General features: G+C 42.7%; 1 protein-coding gene across 1 annotated transcript in view; it reads left to right on the top strand.

The window, feature by feature from the left end:
* The first annotated feature begins 1,027 nt into the window (after positions 1-1,027).
* Positions 1,028-16,861, top strand: part of LOC139660861 (voltage-dependent N-type calcium channel subunit alpha-1B-like) — a 28,357-nt gene continuing 12,523 nt past the window's right edge. The window contains exons 1-12 of the mRNA XM_071539119.1: positions 1,028-1,164; positions 2,011-2,176; positions 3,457-3,567; positions 4,824-4,907; positions 7,291-7,407; positions 8,738-8,803; positions 10,592-10,683; positions 10,936-11,086; positions 11,617-11,744; positions 12,857-12,953; positions 16,155-16,260; positions 16,387-16,494. Coding sequence (XP_071395220.1) covers positions 2,093-2,176; positions 3,457-3,567; positions 4,824-4,907; positions 7,291-7,407; positions 8,738-8,803; positions 10,592-10,683; positions 10,936-11,086; positions 11,617-11,744; positions 12,857-12,953; positions 16,155-16,260; positions 16,387-16,494 — 1,144 coding nt within the window. The 5' untranslated portion in view covers positions 1,028-1,164; positions 2,011-2,092. The remainder of the gene's footprint in view (positions 1,165-2,010; positions 2,177-3,456; positions 3,568-4,823; positions 4,908-7,290; positions 7,408-8,737; positions 8,804-10,591; positions 10,684-10,935; positions 11,087-11,616; positions 11,745-12,856; positions 12,954-16,154; positions 16,261-16,386; positions 16,495-16,861) is intronic.

The raw sequence follows: 16,861 nt of genomic DNA on the forward strand, positions 1-16,861 counted from the left end.
TTTTGCATTACAGATTCGTTTCATTAAATAAAAAATAAAAAATATTTAGAAGTTTATATCCTGTCACAAATATGAGATTACGAGATTCAATTAGGTTTTAAATTCATAATCCAGTGTTTTATTCAGTCAACCTGTAGGGATATTGTAAATAAAACAATCATCCATATAGCCATTATCATAGATGAGAGATCAAGAAATCAGAGATGGAATTATGTTTTGTGCAATACATTACATTTCTAAATCTATAATCTACTACTTATATAATATTGATGAACTAGTCATACACACAGAGAGAGAGCATTTTGAGGATGTTTTAGAACAGGCGCTGTAACTCCCTCACCTCTGTAGATGCATTGGAAGTTAGACCGCTTGACTCCTTTGCTGCAGCCTCTCCATAAATCTCACTGTGAGGATTTGGTGGAGAACTCTGTAGAGACAGTTGATTGGTTATTTTGGGACAGGTTGATTGGTTATTTATCAAAACATGTTGATTCCATATCCAGAATTCAGTACAAATGAGATACAATGGCACAAGGGGAAAGTGGGGTAAAGCGGGGGCGGGTGGGTGAGCTGTCCTCTCTGTGTAGGGTGTGCTGGCTGTCTTAGGATAGGAATCACTCAAGGGACTCGCATCTTTGGAAGCTCTAATAGCAAGGGGACGAGAGCTGTGACCGCTCTGAAAGCTGGGTGAAGGGACCTGGAAACTCTGGACAAACTCTGGAACTGAGGGACTTGAAAATGAGGGAGGGAATTTTATGGAAATTTTGGTGGAGGAACTGACGAGGCTGGATATAGGTCAAGGGAGGGACCTGTCGTCTCTGGAAATAGAGTGGAGGGACCTGACTTCAGTTAATCTCAAAGATAATTTACAAGGCACTACTCAACGGTATAGAGCCTACCATGTATTTCCTGGTGGTTGGCTGTGTATGAACCCCTACACGGTTAACCCTTTCCTCCCCTCCAGGGTCCTGAAGCACTCGGTGGACGCCACCTACGAGGACCAGGGCCCCAGCCCGGGCTTCCGCATGGAGACATCTATCTTCTATGTTGTCTACTTCGTGGTGTTCCCCTTCTTCTTCGTCAACATCTTTGTGGCTTGATCATCATCACCTTCAGGAGCAGGGAGACAAGGCCATGTCGGAGTGTAGCCTGGAGAAGAACGAGGTGGGACAGTGGAAAGTGATGAATGGTACACACCATGCAAATCACTGCTTTTCTCCTGGGTGTGATGCTGGAGTAACATGAAACCCACCCAAGTGCTTCATTAGATCTATAGAGGAGAACCACAAAGTAGCCTCTCTCTCTCTCTCTCCCCCTCTCTCTCTGTCCCCCTCTCTGTCTCTCTCTCTCACACACACACACACACACACACACACACACACACACACATCCAAAAAACAAATCACATAAAGACTGATCACAGCTTAGTATACATTCAGACACACACACACACACACACACTCTCCTGTGATTGAGACACACAGATTATTCCGGGAGTAGCAAATGTTTGTCTCTTTCATCATGAATGTTGCCATCTTTCACTGCATATCAATGCAAATCAGAGCACCTGTTGATCTATTTCTGAACAGCACTCCCAGGCAAATTACATCTAACATGACTTACAGCCCCCTCAGAGAGAATAAAGCACTGAAACATAACAACCAGTGAATGTTATTTTCTTCACTCCCTCCATCTTCAGTTCAGAGGGACTTGGTTAGAACCGCAAAGTACTGGCCAGTGATCACAGAGCCTTAGTTTGTAGGCTCCTCTCTTTTGATATAAAAACCCTTAGAAAACTCTCCAGTGGCGTGCTAGTTATCTTTCATGTTTTTAATTTGATTTCCAATGCTTTTCTCTTCTATGATGATTGGTGGGACATTGCAGAGAGAGAGAGAGAGAGAGAAAATTCCCATATGATTTAGAACGATGAATTATTTGTTGGTATCACTTACATAATGCGCTCTTTGTTCTTTTATTTGTTTCTTTGTCTTTCTTAATTATGTCAAACAGAGGGCTTGCATTGACTTTGCCATCAACGCCAAGCCGCTGACAAGATACATGCCAGAGAACAAGCAGTCCTTCCAGTACAAGGATGTGGAAGTTTGTGGTGTCGCCGCCATTCGAGTATGCCATCATGACCATGATTGCCCTCAACACAGTCGTGTTGATGATGAAGGTCAGTGATTCCTCCTAGGAACGAGGCAGAGCGCCACTGCCTGAAATCATGTGTGCTAAAATATCTCTCAGCCGGGAAAAGTAATGTTTTGGCTGAGTGATACTTGTTTGGTTTCCTGCATGACATCCAGCTTTCTACTGAAATATTAAAAGGAATTTGAAAAGCTATTTCCATAAATCTTTACTATTTAATAATTTAGATTAGATGTTCCTATGCTCCAGACTTCTTAAGGCAGAGATACAATTAGGACAACAGTACCAGTCTGTTCTTGAAACACGGTCAACACTGGAAAATCAAACAGCATACCACTGTGCCACATCTTAAGCCTGCCAAGCTCAGCTAGCTGCTATCAGACAGAAGTGCTGGTATCTTGGCAGTTGCTTTGCTCATCCACTTAGAGTGAAAAAAGAAAATAAGATAGCCAGCTTCGCTAATGCTACTTGCTATCAGAGAGAAGCACTGCTACCCTGGCAGTTTTATACATTTGCTCCAACAGTATTACCAGTATTACTCTTTTATTAGGACTTAGCACAACTGTCAAATGTTGTTTGAAATCAAGAAGCTGCAAGAATGGAGCAGTGTAGAAAGTGAGAATATTGATGAGCATGCTGGTGAGAATTCATTGCTGATGAATCTCTTATTGACAGACAAGCTTGAAGACTAACCTCTTCTGTGCTAATATTATGAGATTTGCTGACTAACATCCAGGTATTGATTTGTGCATTACTCCCTAGGTGAGGGACTTTACTTACCCCAAGATTCACAGCCAAGCTTGCCAAGCACAGAATTTATTTTAAATTCTAGTGAAGATCTAAAGGTTTCCAAAGATACCAAATATGTCATGCTTAATTACAGGGTCGATGCACAAGACATCTAGATTTTTTCCATTTGATGTAATGGTGCAGCCATAAAAAAATGGCATCTTGGGTTTGAATGTTTCACTCAATATAAGTGTGATATAGCTTCAATGAAAACACTGGAACAAACAGATACAGAATATGTATGTGACATAGTCGTACATTACGGAAAACATTTTTTTCTAACTTTGAAGCTACTTAAATTGAAATTGAAACTGAAATTGAAGGGGAAAGTCAGAGTGCAAGGGGTTAAAGATACCAGGGACAGGGAGCGAGAGAGTTTATGTCTATTGCATGTGCGGCTGTTTGTCTGTTTGGGGATAATGAGGAGACGAGGATGCTCCTTTAACAGAGACACACTGTCCTTCCTATCAAATCTGTCACAGAATATTTTCAGTGTGCTTTTTCTCCTCTGCCTCTCAGTTCTATGGAGCACCAGTCCTGTACGAGTCCATGCTGAAATACCTAAACATCGTCTTCACAGCCCTCTTCACACTGGAGTGCATCCTCAAGATTATTGCCTTTGGTCCACTGGTGAGCTGTCAAGGCCACACACTGTACTGCACTCTACACACGCCAGTCAATATTACACTGTGGTATTGATTTTCTGATTACACACGTCGGGGAAAATCTCTTGGAATGCGGAATAGGCAAGAAAATAGATTTTGTGCTCAGACTGACAGTGATTGCTCCATCAAACTGCTTTAAATGTGCTTCTGGCGCAAGTCAATTAACCATGTCTTTGTGAATCTTGAAATTATTTACAAAATTTCACACATCTGTGGTCTCAAGTGCCAGCAACAGAGACTAACAGGGTCTTTCTAAATGATGAAGAAACTGATGTAGAGCCACACTCAGAGAGGCTTGGAATGTTGTGTCTGGATGTATTGCGGTTTTATTTGTGTAGAAGTACATACTAGCTGGCTGGTGCCCAGAGCTAACAGGGGTAGCAGAGGATGTGTTACATGCCAGAGAACAAGCAGTGAGTCAAGAGTGCAAAGTGACGTTAAAGTGTCGGATGGAGGGGTGAAGGAGTGTGGAATATAGTGAAGGAAGAATCGGATGAACGGACGGAGAGAGCACAAAGGAATAAATCTTCCTCTGCCAACGTGGGGCCGTCTGGCCTGCGGCGAGGCATATCATCTCTGGCTCCATCCCTTTACGAGGCCCATTTATTAAATAGCTTTTTCACACGTCACTTACCTCCACCTGTTTAGCTGTTAAGACCAGACGGATGGGCCTGTGTCTGTTGGTATAAGCTCTGATGCTGCTGCGTCTCTTTACAAAATCCAGTGCTAAGGGCTCGCGACAACCTGCGCCCTCGGGACCTGAATGATTGACCTGTCCTAGGGGATCCATGCCACAGGCAGTAGGGTAGCTGTTAGTATTATGCAGGGGATTGTGTAAGCGTTTTGTGTGTGTGTGTGTGTGTGTGTGTGTGTGTGTGTGTTGAGCATGCATATGTAGATTTGTGTGTGCATAAAGTAGGCTATGTCCACATTCATGTGTGTATTGATGTTTCTGTGCAATTAGACCCACGGTGTACAAACCTTTTAATGGAGCTGTGAAACTGCGACTGGCTCATTTAGAGCAGTCTCATTAAAGGCTTAAAAGGACTTGCTCTGTAGAGTGTAGCCTGCGAGAAGCATATTTCCCAGGTTTTATGCTAATCACAGTAAAATGTTTCTGCTCTCCATCCATCCTTTATCTCTTTCTTTTCTCTCTGTCTCTCTCTCTCATTATCTGTCTGTCTGTCTGTCTGTCTGTCTGTCTATCTATCTCTCTTTCAGAACTACCTAAAAGCATCGTGGAATGTGTTCGACTTTGTGACGGTGCTTGGAAGCATAACAGACATCTTGGTCACAGAGATTAAGGTAAGTGCTGCGGTCGCCATGCGCCGCCTTGGTGCCCTGACACCCGTTTCTCACGGGTCATTCTGTAAACGAGTGTCAGCCTTAAGTGCTACGCTCCAGCGGCGACCGAGGCTGTGCCGTGGCAAGGCAGCATGCTGAGATGCAGGAAGCGGTTTAGTACAGTGGGGAGTCATTTCTTGTTTTTAACCTAAAGTATGATGAGGATTTTTTACTTTTTCTAAGAAAATAGTTTATATACAATAGTTACATACACCAGGAAAATAGTTTACATGTAATTGTTTTCATAAACTATCATAATTCATATAGAGGTCTGTTTTTGTTTTGTAAACAAATCTTTCACAGCCTCAAAATCACATTTGAAAAGTCATGTTTGGCTCTCTTACTGTATGCTGTCAGCCCCTTTCCAATACCAAAAAATCAATACATAAACAGAGCCAGTAGTGGGGCGACAGTTTTTCAACAGGAGGTGCCTTACTGCAATTACAGATTTGGGTATTAAGAGAGCTTTGTGCTGATTCCCTGTGTTGGATTAGAATAGAGCCAGGTAAGCAGATAGAGCAGCAGGCTGACTTGGAGGAGATGGTGGGATAAAAGCATCCGCCTCAGATTATGGAGGTTGTGGACTGAGAACTTTGTTGGCCGTATATTGTGGCGTTCTTTGTGGCAAAGTCTGTCTCTCTTTGTGTGATTTTCTCTTCATGTGATTGTCAGTCTTCTGCTTCTTCTTTTCTATCTCTTTCTCTGGCTTTCCTTCTCTGGTTTTTGGTCTCTTTTACTGTGTTTCCATCCTCTGCTGTGTCTTTCCTGGCGCCTGTGCCCTCACTCTGCCACCCTCTGCCCCTTCTGTCACATCTGGGCGCCTCTAGACGGTAAGTGGCTTTTCTTGTTGGCCACTGATTTTGTCAATTCCCCCTGTCTTTATCTGTCTTGTTCTCTCCCACAGTCTAAGTTTATAGGATGTACTTCCTTAAAAACCTTACTCAGATATTTAAAGTAATGTTGAACTTTGGTATAGTACCTTGGGTTGTGTAGCTTCCTGGCCATGATATAACCCCAAAGTTGACGAGACAGGACTTTGATAAAGCAATATATAAATATATATTTAAAATTATTGGTAAGCGTATTATTTTCTTTGTTCCTTCAGCATAAGTTTCCTCTGACTGGATTTCAGTGTTACACTTCAAACCGAAAGGTTTTATAAACATAAAGACAGCAATTCACTTAAAAGCAATTCAGCATTCTGCTTCGTTCACATTCATTTATGTGCTAGAAGTGTGACTTTCAGACCTGTTATACAATGGCAGTGAATGCAGAGAAAAAAAATGCAATTCTCCAATCGTCTCTACAGGAGCAACAGATAACAGAGAATCACTGATTTTGGGGTTACATCATGTTCAGAAAGCTACACAACCCAAGGGACTACCAAAGTTCACCATCACTTTAAAAACCGTACTCAGATATTTAAGGGGAAGGGGGGGAGGGGCAATACTGGCCATTTTGAAGCCTATGCTAAAGTCCAAAGGTGACCAGGCCTTTGTCGTCTGTGCTTCTCAGCTTTGGAACAACCTGCCTGAGGAGAATAGGCAAAATGGCAAAATCAGTATCATCTTTTGAATCATTACATAAGACACATTTTATAACAACAGGTTGTATTTCCCATTATATTTTTGTCTTTTTTAACCTTGTTCTTAATTCATGTCTGTAATTTTTACTATTTATCATATTGTTGTTGTTTTTTTGTTTTTTTTTATAGTTTTATTGCCTCTAAATCACTTCTTAAAGCTCTATGTGATAACTTGGCATGTCAGCGGCTACTCTGGTCAGTTTGTGACTGCACTCTGACGATTTTACGGCCATTGCACTTTTACTGACGTCAGACAACAAACAAGCGTGTGCTTATTGATCAGTAAACACTCCTGACACTGTAGGCTGCTTGGGATAAAACGGTTTATGCACATAAACTCTCACAATACTGTGATAAAATGCTGTGTCAGCGGTTGTAGAATACTGCTCACAAAAGCTAACGGGCTAATATATAGCTATGATGCTAACACGGCCACGGTAATTAGCGTTAGCGTCTGCTAACATAGTACCTGGATGTTACGTAAAATGCCTCACTTCCTGTGCAACACTACTATTTCACGCCATTTTACTCTCCAGTACACCGCCGCTTAGAATCAGCTGTTCAGAGTCTGATGTTATATTGATGGTAATATACTAATAGCAATAAAAAGTGAATGTTTTACCACAAAAAAGTCATCACATGGAGCTCTATTTTAACTCTATTTGAAAAAGTGTTATACAGATAATGTTTAATATGTGTTTTATCATGTTATCTGGGTCTATTATATTACCTCACAGAGATCCTCCTTGTCTCTCCCAGGACAAGATGATTAACCTGAGCTTCCTGAGGCTGTTCAGAGCAGCTCGTCTCATCAAGCTGCTGCGGCAGGGCTACACCATCCGCATCCTCCTCTGGACCTTTGTTCAATCCTTCAAAGTGAGGAAACACACACCCACATTCACCCACACATGAGCACGCATACTCGCTTGTGTGCCTGTGGACACGCATGTACTGCATGTATGCATGTGAAAACACATACAGACACACACACAGTACTTCACTGAACTTGAATGATGAGATGAGTCTAGTCTAGTCTTGTTTATTTATATAGCCATGTATCACAAGCATGTCTCAAAGTGCTTAGCATCATATACACTACCAGTCAAAAGTTTGGACACACCTGATTGAATGTTTTTCATTCTCTTAAAGCCATTTTGATCTAAAGGCTTATGCTTAAATGCTTGAAATTTGTTTCTTAGACAAATATAAATAATGAAGTTGATGCCTATATATATGAATTTCTTTCCAAAGCCTTTGCCTTTCACCCTTTCCCTTTCAAGGCAAAGGGCGGCTACTTTAAAGAATCTAAAATATAAGATAGTTTTGATTTGTTTAACACTTTTTTGGTCACTGCGTAATTCCATGTGTTATTTCATAGTTTTGATGTCTTCACTATTATTCTAAAATGTGGAAAATAGTAAAAATAAGGAAAAATGTGGTGTGTCCAAACTTTTGACTAGTGTAGGTCTACATGCAAAATACCATACTACATCATATATACATACTGTATACATGATATACTACATCATATACATACTACATACACATCATCATATACAATACATGAATGAACTGAAGACGTAGGGTATCACAGAGGTTATTACTCAAAGTAGTAGTTAAACAGCATAATATAGCCCATGAAAGGGCAAAGGCACACTTCTTTTGTCCTGTCAAAAAATAACAAAATAGCTCTCAGCAGACGGCAATTCTTGTTCGGATGTTCACGCAGTTCAGTTTTGTTCTATAAATCCCCTGAGAAGTTGCGTTAAATGAGGACTGGAAGGGCACAGCCAAGGGAATTTATAGCTGGTTTAATGTCGGTTGTGAGAGCTTTTAAGCCCAATGAAAATGGAGAGTTGGAGTTGCTGCAGAGTGTTAAAAGGTGGCTATTTAATTACGATAAAGGTGCGCATTCCCCTCACAGGGATATAAATAGCTGATTAAGAGAATCGACCAGGCAGGTCAGGTTGACTGCTCTGGTCCTTAAATAAGACTGTTAAATCTTACAAGGATGCTAGTCCTCTGTGGAGAATCTGATTTGTATGTTTGTGTGTGTGTGAGAGAGAGAGAAAGGGAAAATCTGTTTATGAGTGAGTTGGTGAGTGCCCGTGTGTGTGTGTGTGTGTGTGTGTGTGTGTGTGCGTGTGTGCATTTGTAGCAACATCTTTTGTGAGTATGTAACCTGCATCTGTGTTTTTGTTCCCAGGCCCTGCCTTATGTCTGCCTGCTCATTGCCATGCTCTTCTTCATCTATGCCATCATTGGCATGCAGGTGAGTCATGACATGGTTTTCTATCAGCAGGAGCGAAACAAGTGAGAAGGGAATGATTCAGGGATAGAGGGTTCCAGAAACGTGTGGATTTGGCTCTGGTGCTCATGGTTTTATATGTTTTCATAGCTTGTCTTGATGCTCAGAACATCCCTGCCTTCCAACAACCACAGTCTCTTTGACATATAGTGCTACATGTGATCAGATTTTGAACTTTGTTACAGTGTCTTGAAACGTAATGGAACGTGTTATACCTCACTGCCATAGGGCTGACAGTTTATCAATGGGCTCCATATCAGCAGAGTAAACAATCCAAGCTCATTCTCCTCTTAAACAGATGGTTGCAACCTTTAGGTTTGATTGCTCATTTAAACACGAGCCGCACGGCAGCCAATCTCCTAAATTGTATACACAATGAGTGGGCTTCACCATCCCGTAGATTAGCCAAGGCAATGTAAATCAGTGGTAATTGCATCCACTGATAAAAGAGCATCCACCGATAAAAGAGCTAGTGTCTAATCAGCACACTGTGTAATCATGGTGGTGTCCCTCCAGCAGGGCGATAGAAGACCACCCCTCTGGCGTGAGTGACAAACCTCACACAGTTTCTCTCTTACTGTTAAGTTTTATGGAACTGCTTGTCATGGAATTTTAACAGTCAATTTTTCTAAGTACTGGAATACCTGTAAAATACAAAAAGGCTGCTATGTGGGAAGTGCTTAAAAAGACGTAAAAAAAAAATAAAATAAATGAATAAATAAAAAATGTGTGCAGTGTTTGACAGAATGCAAGTCAAAACATAGAAAAGAAGACCAATGTATTGTGGGAAAGATGACTTAAAAGCACGTGAACATGTGAACCTATGATTCAAAGCACCAATGGTTGTTAAAATGCAGAAAGGTTTACGAAAATGTTTTTTTGCATTTGTGTGGAGTCCTTATGAACAGAAAAATAGTCCTGGAAAAAGTACTTGAAAGTGCTTGAATTTAATTTAACATGGTCTGTTTGAACACTGTGGCTGATTCAAATGATTATCTGTGTAACTCCTTGTTATATTTGGGATACTGAAAGATCATCACATCATTTGCACTGAAAAGGTAGCTACTTTCTGTTACTGTACTTTGTCATGATGCTAGATTTGACCACTGCCAGAGGTCTCCTGGGCCCAGGGGCCTGTGTTTATAGGCCAGCAGTCTGGCCATGCCTTGGGGCAAGTCAATAATTGAGAGAGAAGCCTTTAGGGTGTTTTAGTGGCCTCTCCATGGGACATCACAACATGTGGCAGCTATCCATGCATGTACACACACACACACATATGCTCTCTCTCTCTCTCTCTCTCTCTCTCTGTCTCTCTCCCTCTCCCTCACACACGCATACACACACGTACACACGCACACACACACACACGAGTGTCATCCTCCTGCACTGAGTGGTCTCTAAAAACAAATTCCTGACCAACGATAGTAAGTTTCCAGAGTGTGCACATCATACCACAATAGTTTCTATGCGCTCTCACTCTCTCTCTCTCTCTCTCTCTCTCTCTAACACACACACACACACACACGCACACAAGCGTGTCATCCTCTGACTGCACTCAGTGGTCTTTAAACACTAATTCCTGACCAACGATCATACCATACCACAGTAGTTATCTCTCTCTCTCTCTCTCTCTCTCTCTCTTTCCAGAGTGTGCACATCATACTACAGTAGTTCCTTGCTAGTGGAGTGTTGCTGTAAATTCCCCTGTGTTTGGATTCATTAAACACCACCTCCTCTCTCCACCTTCCTCAGGTGTTTGGGAACATTGAGCTGAATGAGGAGACGGCCATAAACCATCACAACAACTTCCAGACCTTTCTCCAGGCCTTGATGCTTCTCTTCAGGTCATCATGACTCCATATTCTCCACACCCTCCATTTCCTTCTCTATATTCCCAGTTCTGACAACTGCATAAAAGCTGCTACATGTAGCGCCTTTCTGATATTGGCAACTCCTGTGTTTGCCCCCATGACAGCTGAGCAGTGTTTACATTGGCTGTGTGTACATTTGTTTGTGTATGTGTGACTTAACAGTGATTTGTATGTGTGTGTGTGTGTGCGCATGTGTGTGTGTGTGCGTGTGCTTGTGTCCCTCAGGAGTGCGACAGGCGAGGCGTGGCACGAGATCATGTTAGCGTGCCTCAGTAATCGGCCGTGTGATAAGCTCTCAGGCTCCAGTGGGAAGGAGTGTGGAAGCGACTTTGCGTACTTCTACTTTGTCTCCTTCATTTTCCTCTGCTCCTTCCTGGTCAGTACACTGTTGTGACACAAAACATAACAGTGGCCATCTACAGTATTTGAAGTTCAAGTTTGTTTACTTATATAGCCCTTTATCATAAGCATGTCTGAAAGGAATGAACTAGATCTAACTGATCAACAATAGAACAGAATGATTTGGTCTCATACTGTGTGTTTTTATTGGTACAGAGGTTCACTATTTTTAAGTGTAAACACACTTAACACTGTCCAGTAGGGTTTAATTTGAAAAAACAACACATCTACATACTGTAAAAATGCCTGTACCTGCCTGATATTTCAAAAATACAACTGATTATATAATCTAAAATGGTAGAATACATGAATTCATTTATAGCTTCAGTAATAATGAATAGAAAGTTTTAATTTCATGTCAACAATCATTTTGAAAGACTAGGTGCAACATTTTTACAGAGATCTCAGAAACTTTACTTCTACTCAGATTAACTTTTGTTCATTTGTTTTTCTCATGGGGTTACACATTTTTTTTTTATTTTACCCACTTATCTTTTTCCTCTCCAGATGTTAAACCTATTTGTCGCTGTCATTATGGACAACTTTGAGTACCTGACCAGGGACGCCTCCATCCTGGGGCCTCACCACCTTGACGAATTCATCCGCGTGTGGGCGGAGTACGACCCTGCTGCGTGGTAGGTGCTCCCGCTGACCTCTGACTTAGTTAAGCTGTTAGTCCTCACTTCAGACAGTGCCCACATAAGACTGAGGAGGGAAGGTGCAGGGCGTGAGTGGCGGGAGGATGTGCATCATGGGTGTGTTTACGGCAGGGAGGGCAGCAAGGAAATAGAAAACTGTCTAAGATTGGCTTTGAGTTCCAGCAGGGTGAGTTCGTGACGTGTGACAGGAGGGATCCTGTCTTAGCAGCAGTGGGTGAATGACGTTAAGCCTGAGCCCGGAGTGTGGAGTAAGGCTGATGACGAGGCCCCCCGGCTGGCCCGACTGATGCATGTAAATCCAGCGTTACGCTTGGCGTCCACTCAGCCCTTCTCCCCGCTAAGCCGACGGCTTCTAAAGCTCCTCTGTCTGTCACTGTGGAGTGGAGAGAAACTATTTCTATACTTCCAACTGGGGAATGCAGGTTTATCCCAGTGCCCTTTCAGCCCCTTCACCCATCTCCCATTGACAATATTTAAAAGACAAAACTAAGTTTAGCCAGAACGGGCTGAGTGATAGTGCAGTATGAAATCTGTCTGAGATTATGTAAGGCTCATAAAGTTTTAATGAAGGCTTCACAGGAGCCTTGCCAGTGAGTCATGACTCTAGCAGAGGTGTAAGATGTGAAATATGGAACTGCCATCACCTGACAGATATTGTGGGGGAGGAATTATTATTTATTCCTTTGACTAAAATCGAGACATACTCATCGAGATACCTAAAATCCAACACAGTTGGGTAACTGCATGCATTTTTATGATTGCGTCTTACGAATACGCACAGGTGTGTGTTCTGCATGCTGTTGTTTTCTGTGTTTTGACTGATATGGGCAATAGATGTAATGAAATAACCTGTGTCCTAACCTCTCGAACATGTCTTATCTTATATCTGAATATTTACCATAACATCAGTGTGTTTTGACTGATATGGGCAATAGATGTAATGAAATAAACTGTGTCCTAACCTCCCGAACATGTCTTATCTTATTTCTGAATATTTACCATAACATCAGTGTGTTTTGACTGATATGGGCAGTAGATGTAATGAAATAACCTGTGTCCTAACCTCTCGCACGTCTTATCTTTTGCAGCGGAAGGATATGCTATCAGGATATGTACAAATTGTTGCGTTTTATCTCGCCTCCCCTCGGCCTAGGGAAGAAGTGCCCAAATAGGGTGGCTTATAAGGTTTGCACTCCCACACAGCCCTTTGTTTAAAAAGGCACTGTGATGGTTTTGGACTGTGAATGTCTATTCTCATTCCCTGCAGTGCCAGAGAATGACCCAACCACACATGCATACAAACAGACATCGATCCCCCACTAACCAGCTGGCAGGTAACCATAGCAAGTGAAGGAAACAATGCCACAAGTCAGTCTCAAACGTTGAGGCCTTAGATGCAATCTGCAAGCTATTATCCTACGACACTCACTAAACACAGGCTTTGAATGGCTGACTCAACTGAAAGAACAAGGGAGGCGGTGAGCATTGTGTGCTTTGTTTCCACTTTGGTTACTGCTGATGTCTCCTAGCATGCAGATACAGAGGGCATCTTAACACAAAATCCATGATTTTCACTCCCTAACGCATACTTTCCCCCAGGATCCCTCCATCCAGCATCTCTATTCAGGGAATCCTCCGGAGCATCCTCCCCTCCTGTCCTACCCTGGGATCCATCCCTGTCTCCTTAAATCCAACTGGGATGGCATTCCAGCTCACAAAATCCTGGAAATCTTATTAACATGGATTTCTGTGTTTTCCTCTCCCCTCCCCCATTTTCTCTTTTGGATTTCGCCACTTTTTGTTGTGATGTAACTGGCCCAACCCCCCCCTCTTTTCCCACTGCCTCCTCCTTACCTGGGAATCTTCATCCCTCTTTCCATGGCATCCTACCATCTTTCCCCGGGGAAGTGGCCGCATGACTTACCGCGATATGTACGAGATGCTCCGAGACATGTCCCCTCCGCTAGGTTTGGGAAAGAAATGTCCACCCCGAGTCGCCTACAAGGTAGAACCGCTCCCAACTCCTCTTCCCCGCTTTCCCTCCCTTCTACAAGTCACTGCTGCTTCCTTTCCTCCCACCTGCCTCATATCTCCAGGCTTCTGTCAAAATGTCACTGTCAATAACTTATGGCCTGCTGTTGTGTTGTTCTTTCTGTTCATCTGTGAAACTCTCTGCCCTCACCCTGCTTGGGGGGTTTGTAGTACGCTGTGGTTCTCCGTTGTAGGGCCTCGTAACATTGATTCAGAAAAATGGTTCAGGGAGTCAACCAAAATAAGTCATCTCGGTGAGAAAATAAGAGGTGTTTGTAATCAAATGATAGCTACAACTGCTGGTAGAAAATGAATAAAACCCCTTATTCGTTCTTCTGTTATGTCAAATTCTCATGAGGTAGATATAAGACAGGATTTATAGTACAGTAATGAAGTGAGAGCAGAGCATAAAGCACAGGAGTACGTTCGATCCTCAGGTAGTCCCTATGCCAGCTGCTTACCTCTTAGCATGCTGACTTAATGTGAATGGTTCCAGTGCATGCACAGCTGTCTAAATGAATCACATTTAAAACAGCCCTGCCCTTGCCCCGGTTAAAAACGTCTGCCAAGCGACTAGTTGGGTCTGACGTGTCTGGATCTCCAAATATAACTCTTGCTTTTGAGAGATGAATCGACAGGGAAAAGATGTGAAGAAAGGCATCGAGAACAGCGGCGCACTCGAGCGAGGCTATCATTTTTTTTTTCCCATCTCTCTTTTTTTTTTTACTTCTCTATTTTTCTTCCTCCCTCGATCTTTCTCCTTGTTAAACTCCCTTACTAATGAACACGGCTCTCCCTGAGAGTCACAATTGTCCTTCTGTCACCCTCTAGTTTCAAATCCTCGTTTTACGCTCTGTCTGCAGGCTGAGCTTTACAGTCCCTCTTAAGTGATCTTTCTTTCAACCACTCTGGGGATTTTTCCTCCCTTCTACCTCCTGTAACTCCACTGTGTATGTGTGTGTCTGTGTATGAATGTGTGTGTGTGCTTGTGTCTTTGTCTTTGTCTGCATGTCTATATCTGCATGAGTGTGTGTGCGTTCGCGTGTGTGTGTATGTCTGTCCACATATTGACATGTAGATATGTATGGGCAGGTCTGTGCATGTGTGTGTGATATTTGTGTGCTTGTATTTACTTATGTGTTTGTGCTTTTGTATGCAAGCTGCCCATACGCCTCTGCAGTTGTCATTCTCTCTCTCTCTCTGTTTCTGGGAACTACAGGCGAGACGCTACATGCATAGATGCTTTCCAATCAACCCACCCCCTCCTCCTTTCCTTGCCTCTCCTCTTTCCATCTCTTCACCTATATTGTTATGGTCCCAGCGTGGATATACACTATTTCACCTCATGACCTACAGTTTCCCTTTTGCATAGTCTAATTGTGCCATTAGCTCTTGGTTTTATTTAACTAGAAGATCTACATACATGCCCCTACCACTCCGCCAGCCTCAATGTGAATAGTGTGTCCAATTCACATAAGCATGTGCACATTAATCATTTCATACTGTATTGCAGCATTAACCCAAAAGCCCTGCAGGGCATGGATTTATGCATGGTATATCATTTCACACTTTTTATACTTAATGCTCAATGAGTTCTCATGTTCAAAAAGAACTACTAATGATACTACTCGAGCGCATCATTCTAGTACTTCACAGCAGAAAGTAATAGTATGATGGATAGTAGTCTCTCATACTCACACTCCAAGGCTGTGTGTCCACCACAGTCTGCCTCTTTCCAGCACAGGCTTGTTTTCATTATTGTCATTTTCAATACAAAGCACATGCTGTTGCATGTCCCCAACAGCATTGAGAGATTAGCATGTTTTAGTGCTTAGAGTGCTGAGCTCTAGAAGTTAATCATATTTCAACTTTTATCAAAAGTGTGCTGCACTTCCAGTGGATTTGCAATAGTCTCATAGCAACAGCAGCAGCCATAAACAGCACTTCCCACATGCATCTGTTTAGTGCTGTTAGCTAAAAAAAAAAGAAAAAGAAAAAGCCCGGTGGGCACAGAGGCTGAGTCCTTTGTTTGCATGGACTGTGGATATTCTCCACCTGCTGCTTTGTGCTACTGGAAAAGCCCTTCTGTGTGCTGGACTGAAACAAAACAAACCAGTGAACTATCAGAGCCAGGCATACTCACTGTGCACAAGTCAGATTTTATCATTTCTTTACAAAACATAAAGTCAGGGTGGGCAATCAGCACCTCATTAATCATCAATCATCACCTGATTAAGCACCAGGATTGCTGTCCAAAGCCACATTTTCATGATCTAGACTATGCATTGGCTTGTTAATTCTTAAAACCAGCCCCCTTCCCCTGAGCTATTGATCATTTGGTCGTGTTCCTCTCAGCGATTGGTGAGGATGAACATGCCCATTGCGGATGACAACACAGTGCACTTCACCTCCACACTGATGGCCCTGATCCGCACCGCCCTGGAGATCAAACTGGCATCTGGTGAGAGACTAAAACTACAAAATCCACCATCCCTCACGGCTGGATTGATGGGTCTGATGTTAATGTGAATGGTGATGAATGCTTGGGTGCAGATTTGATGTGACATATTTCTGGGCCTGTCCCCAGGGGTCCTGGCGCAGCGTTTGTGCGACGCTGACCTGAAGAGGGAGATCAACCGAGTCTGGCCCAGTCTGTCACAGAAGACTGTAGACCTGCTGGTGACACCTCACAAACGTAAGTGTGTGTGTGTGTGTGTGTGTGTGTGTGTGTGTTAATGCCTGTGGGGTGTTATAGCCCTGCTTATGTTTTTGCATGTGTGAGAGAGGGAGAGAGAGATAGAGGCAGAGAGAGAGAGAGAGAAACGGAGAGAATCCTCTGTACTCCACTGGCTCTGGTCCTATCTATTCCGTATCAAAAATACAACTTCAATCTCTCTTCTTTCTCTAGCAAACATGACAAGTACTGCTCAGCACACACCCACACTGACCAGACACCATATCTCCATCACTGCCTTGTATTTATCCTTTGTTGCTCCTCCTATGCCATCTAATGGTCAAATGGAGAAACTGTCTCTCATCCAGTTTTCACCCTCTTCCTTTCC

This window comes from Centroberyx affinis, unplaced genomic scaffold, assembly GCF_046629955.1.
Source record: "Centroberyx affinis isolate AG114_WGS23_722 - 3 ecotype Tasmania unplaced genomic scaffold, CSIRO-AGI_Caff_v1 ptg003406l_1, whole genome shotgun sequence".
Lineage (NCBI taxonomy): Eukaryota > Metazoa > Chordata > Actinopteri > Beryciformes > Berycidae > Centroberyx > Centroberyx affinis.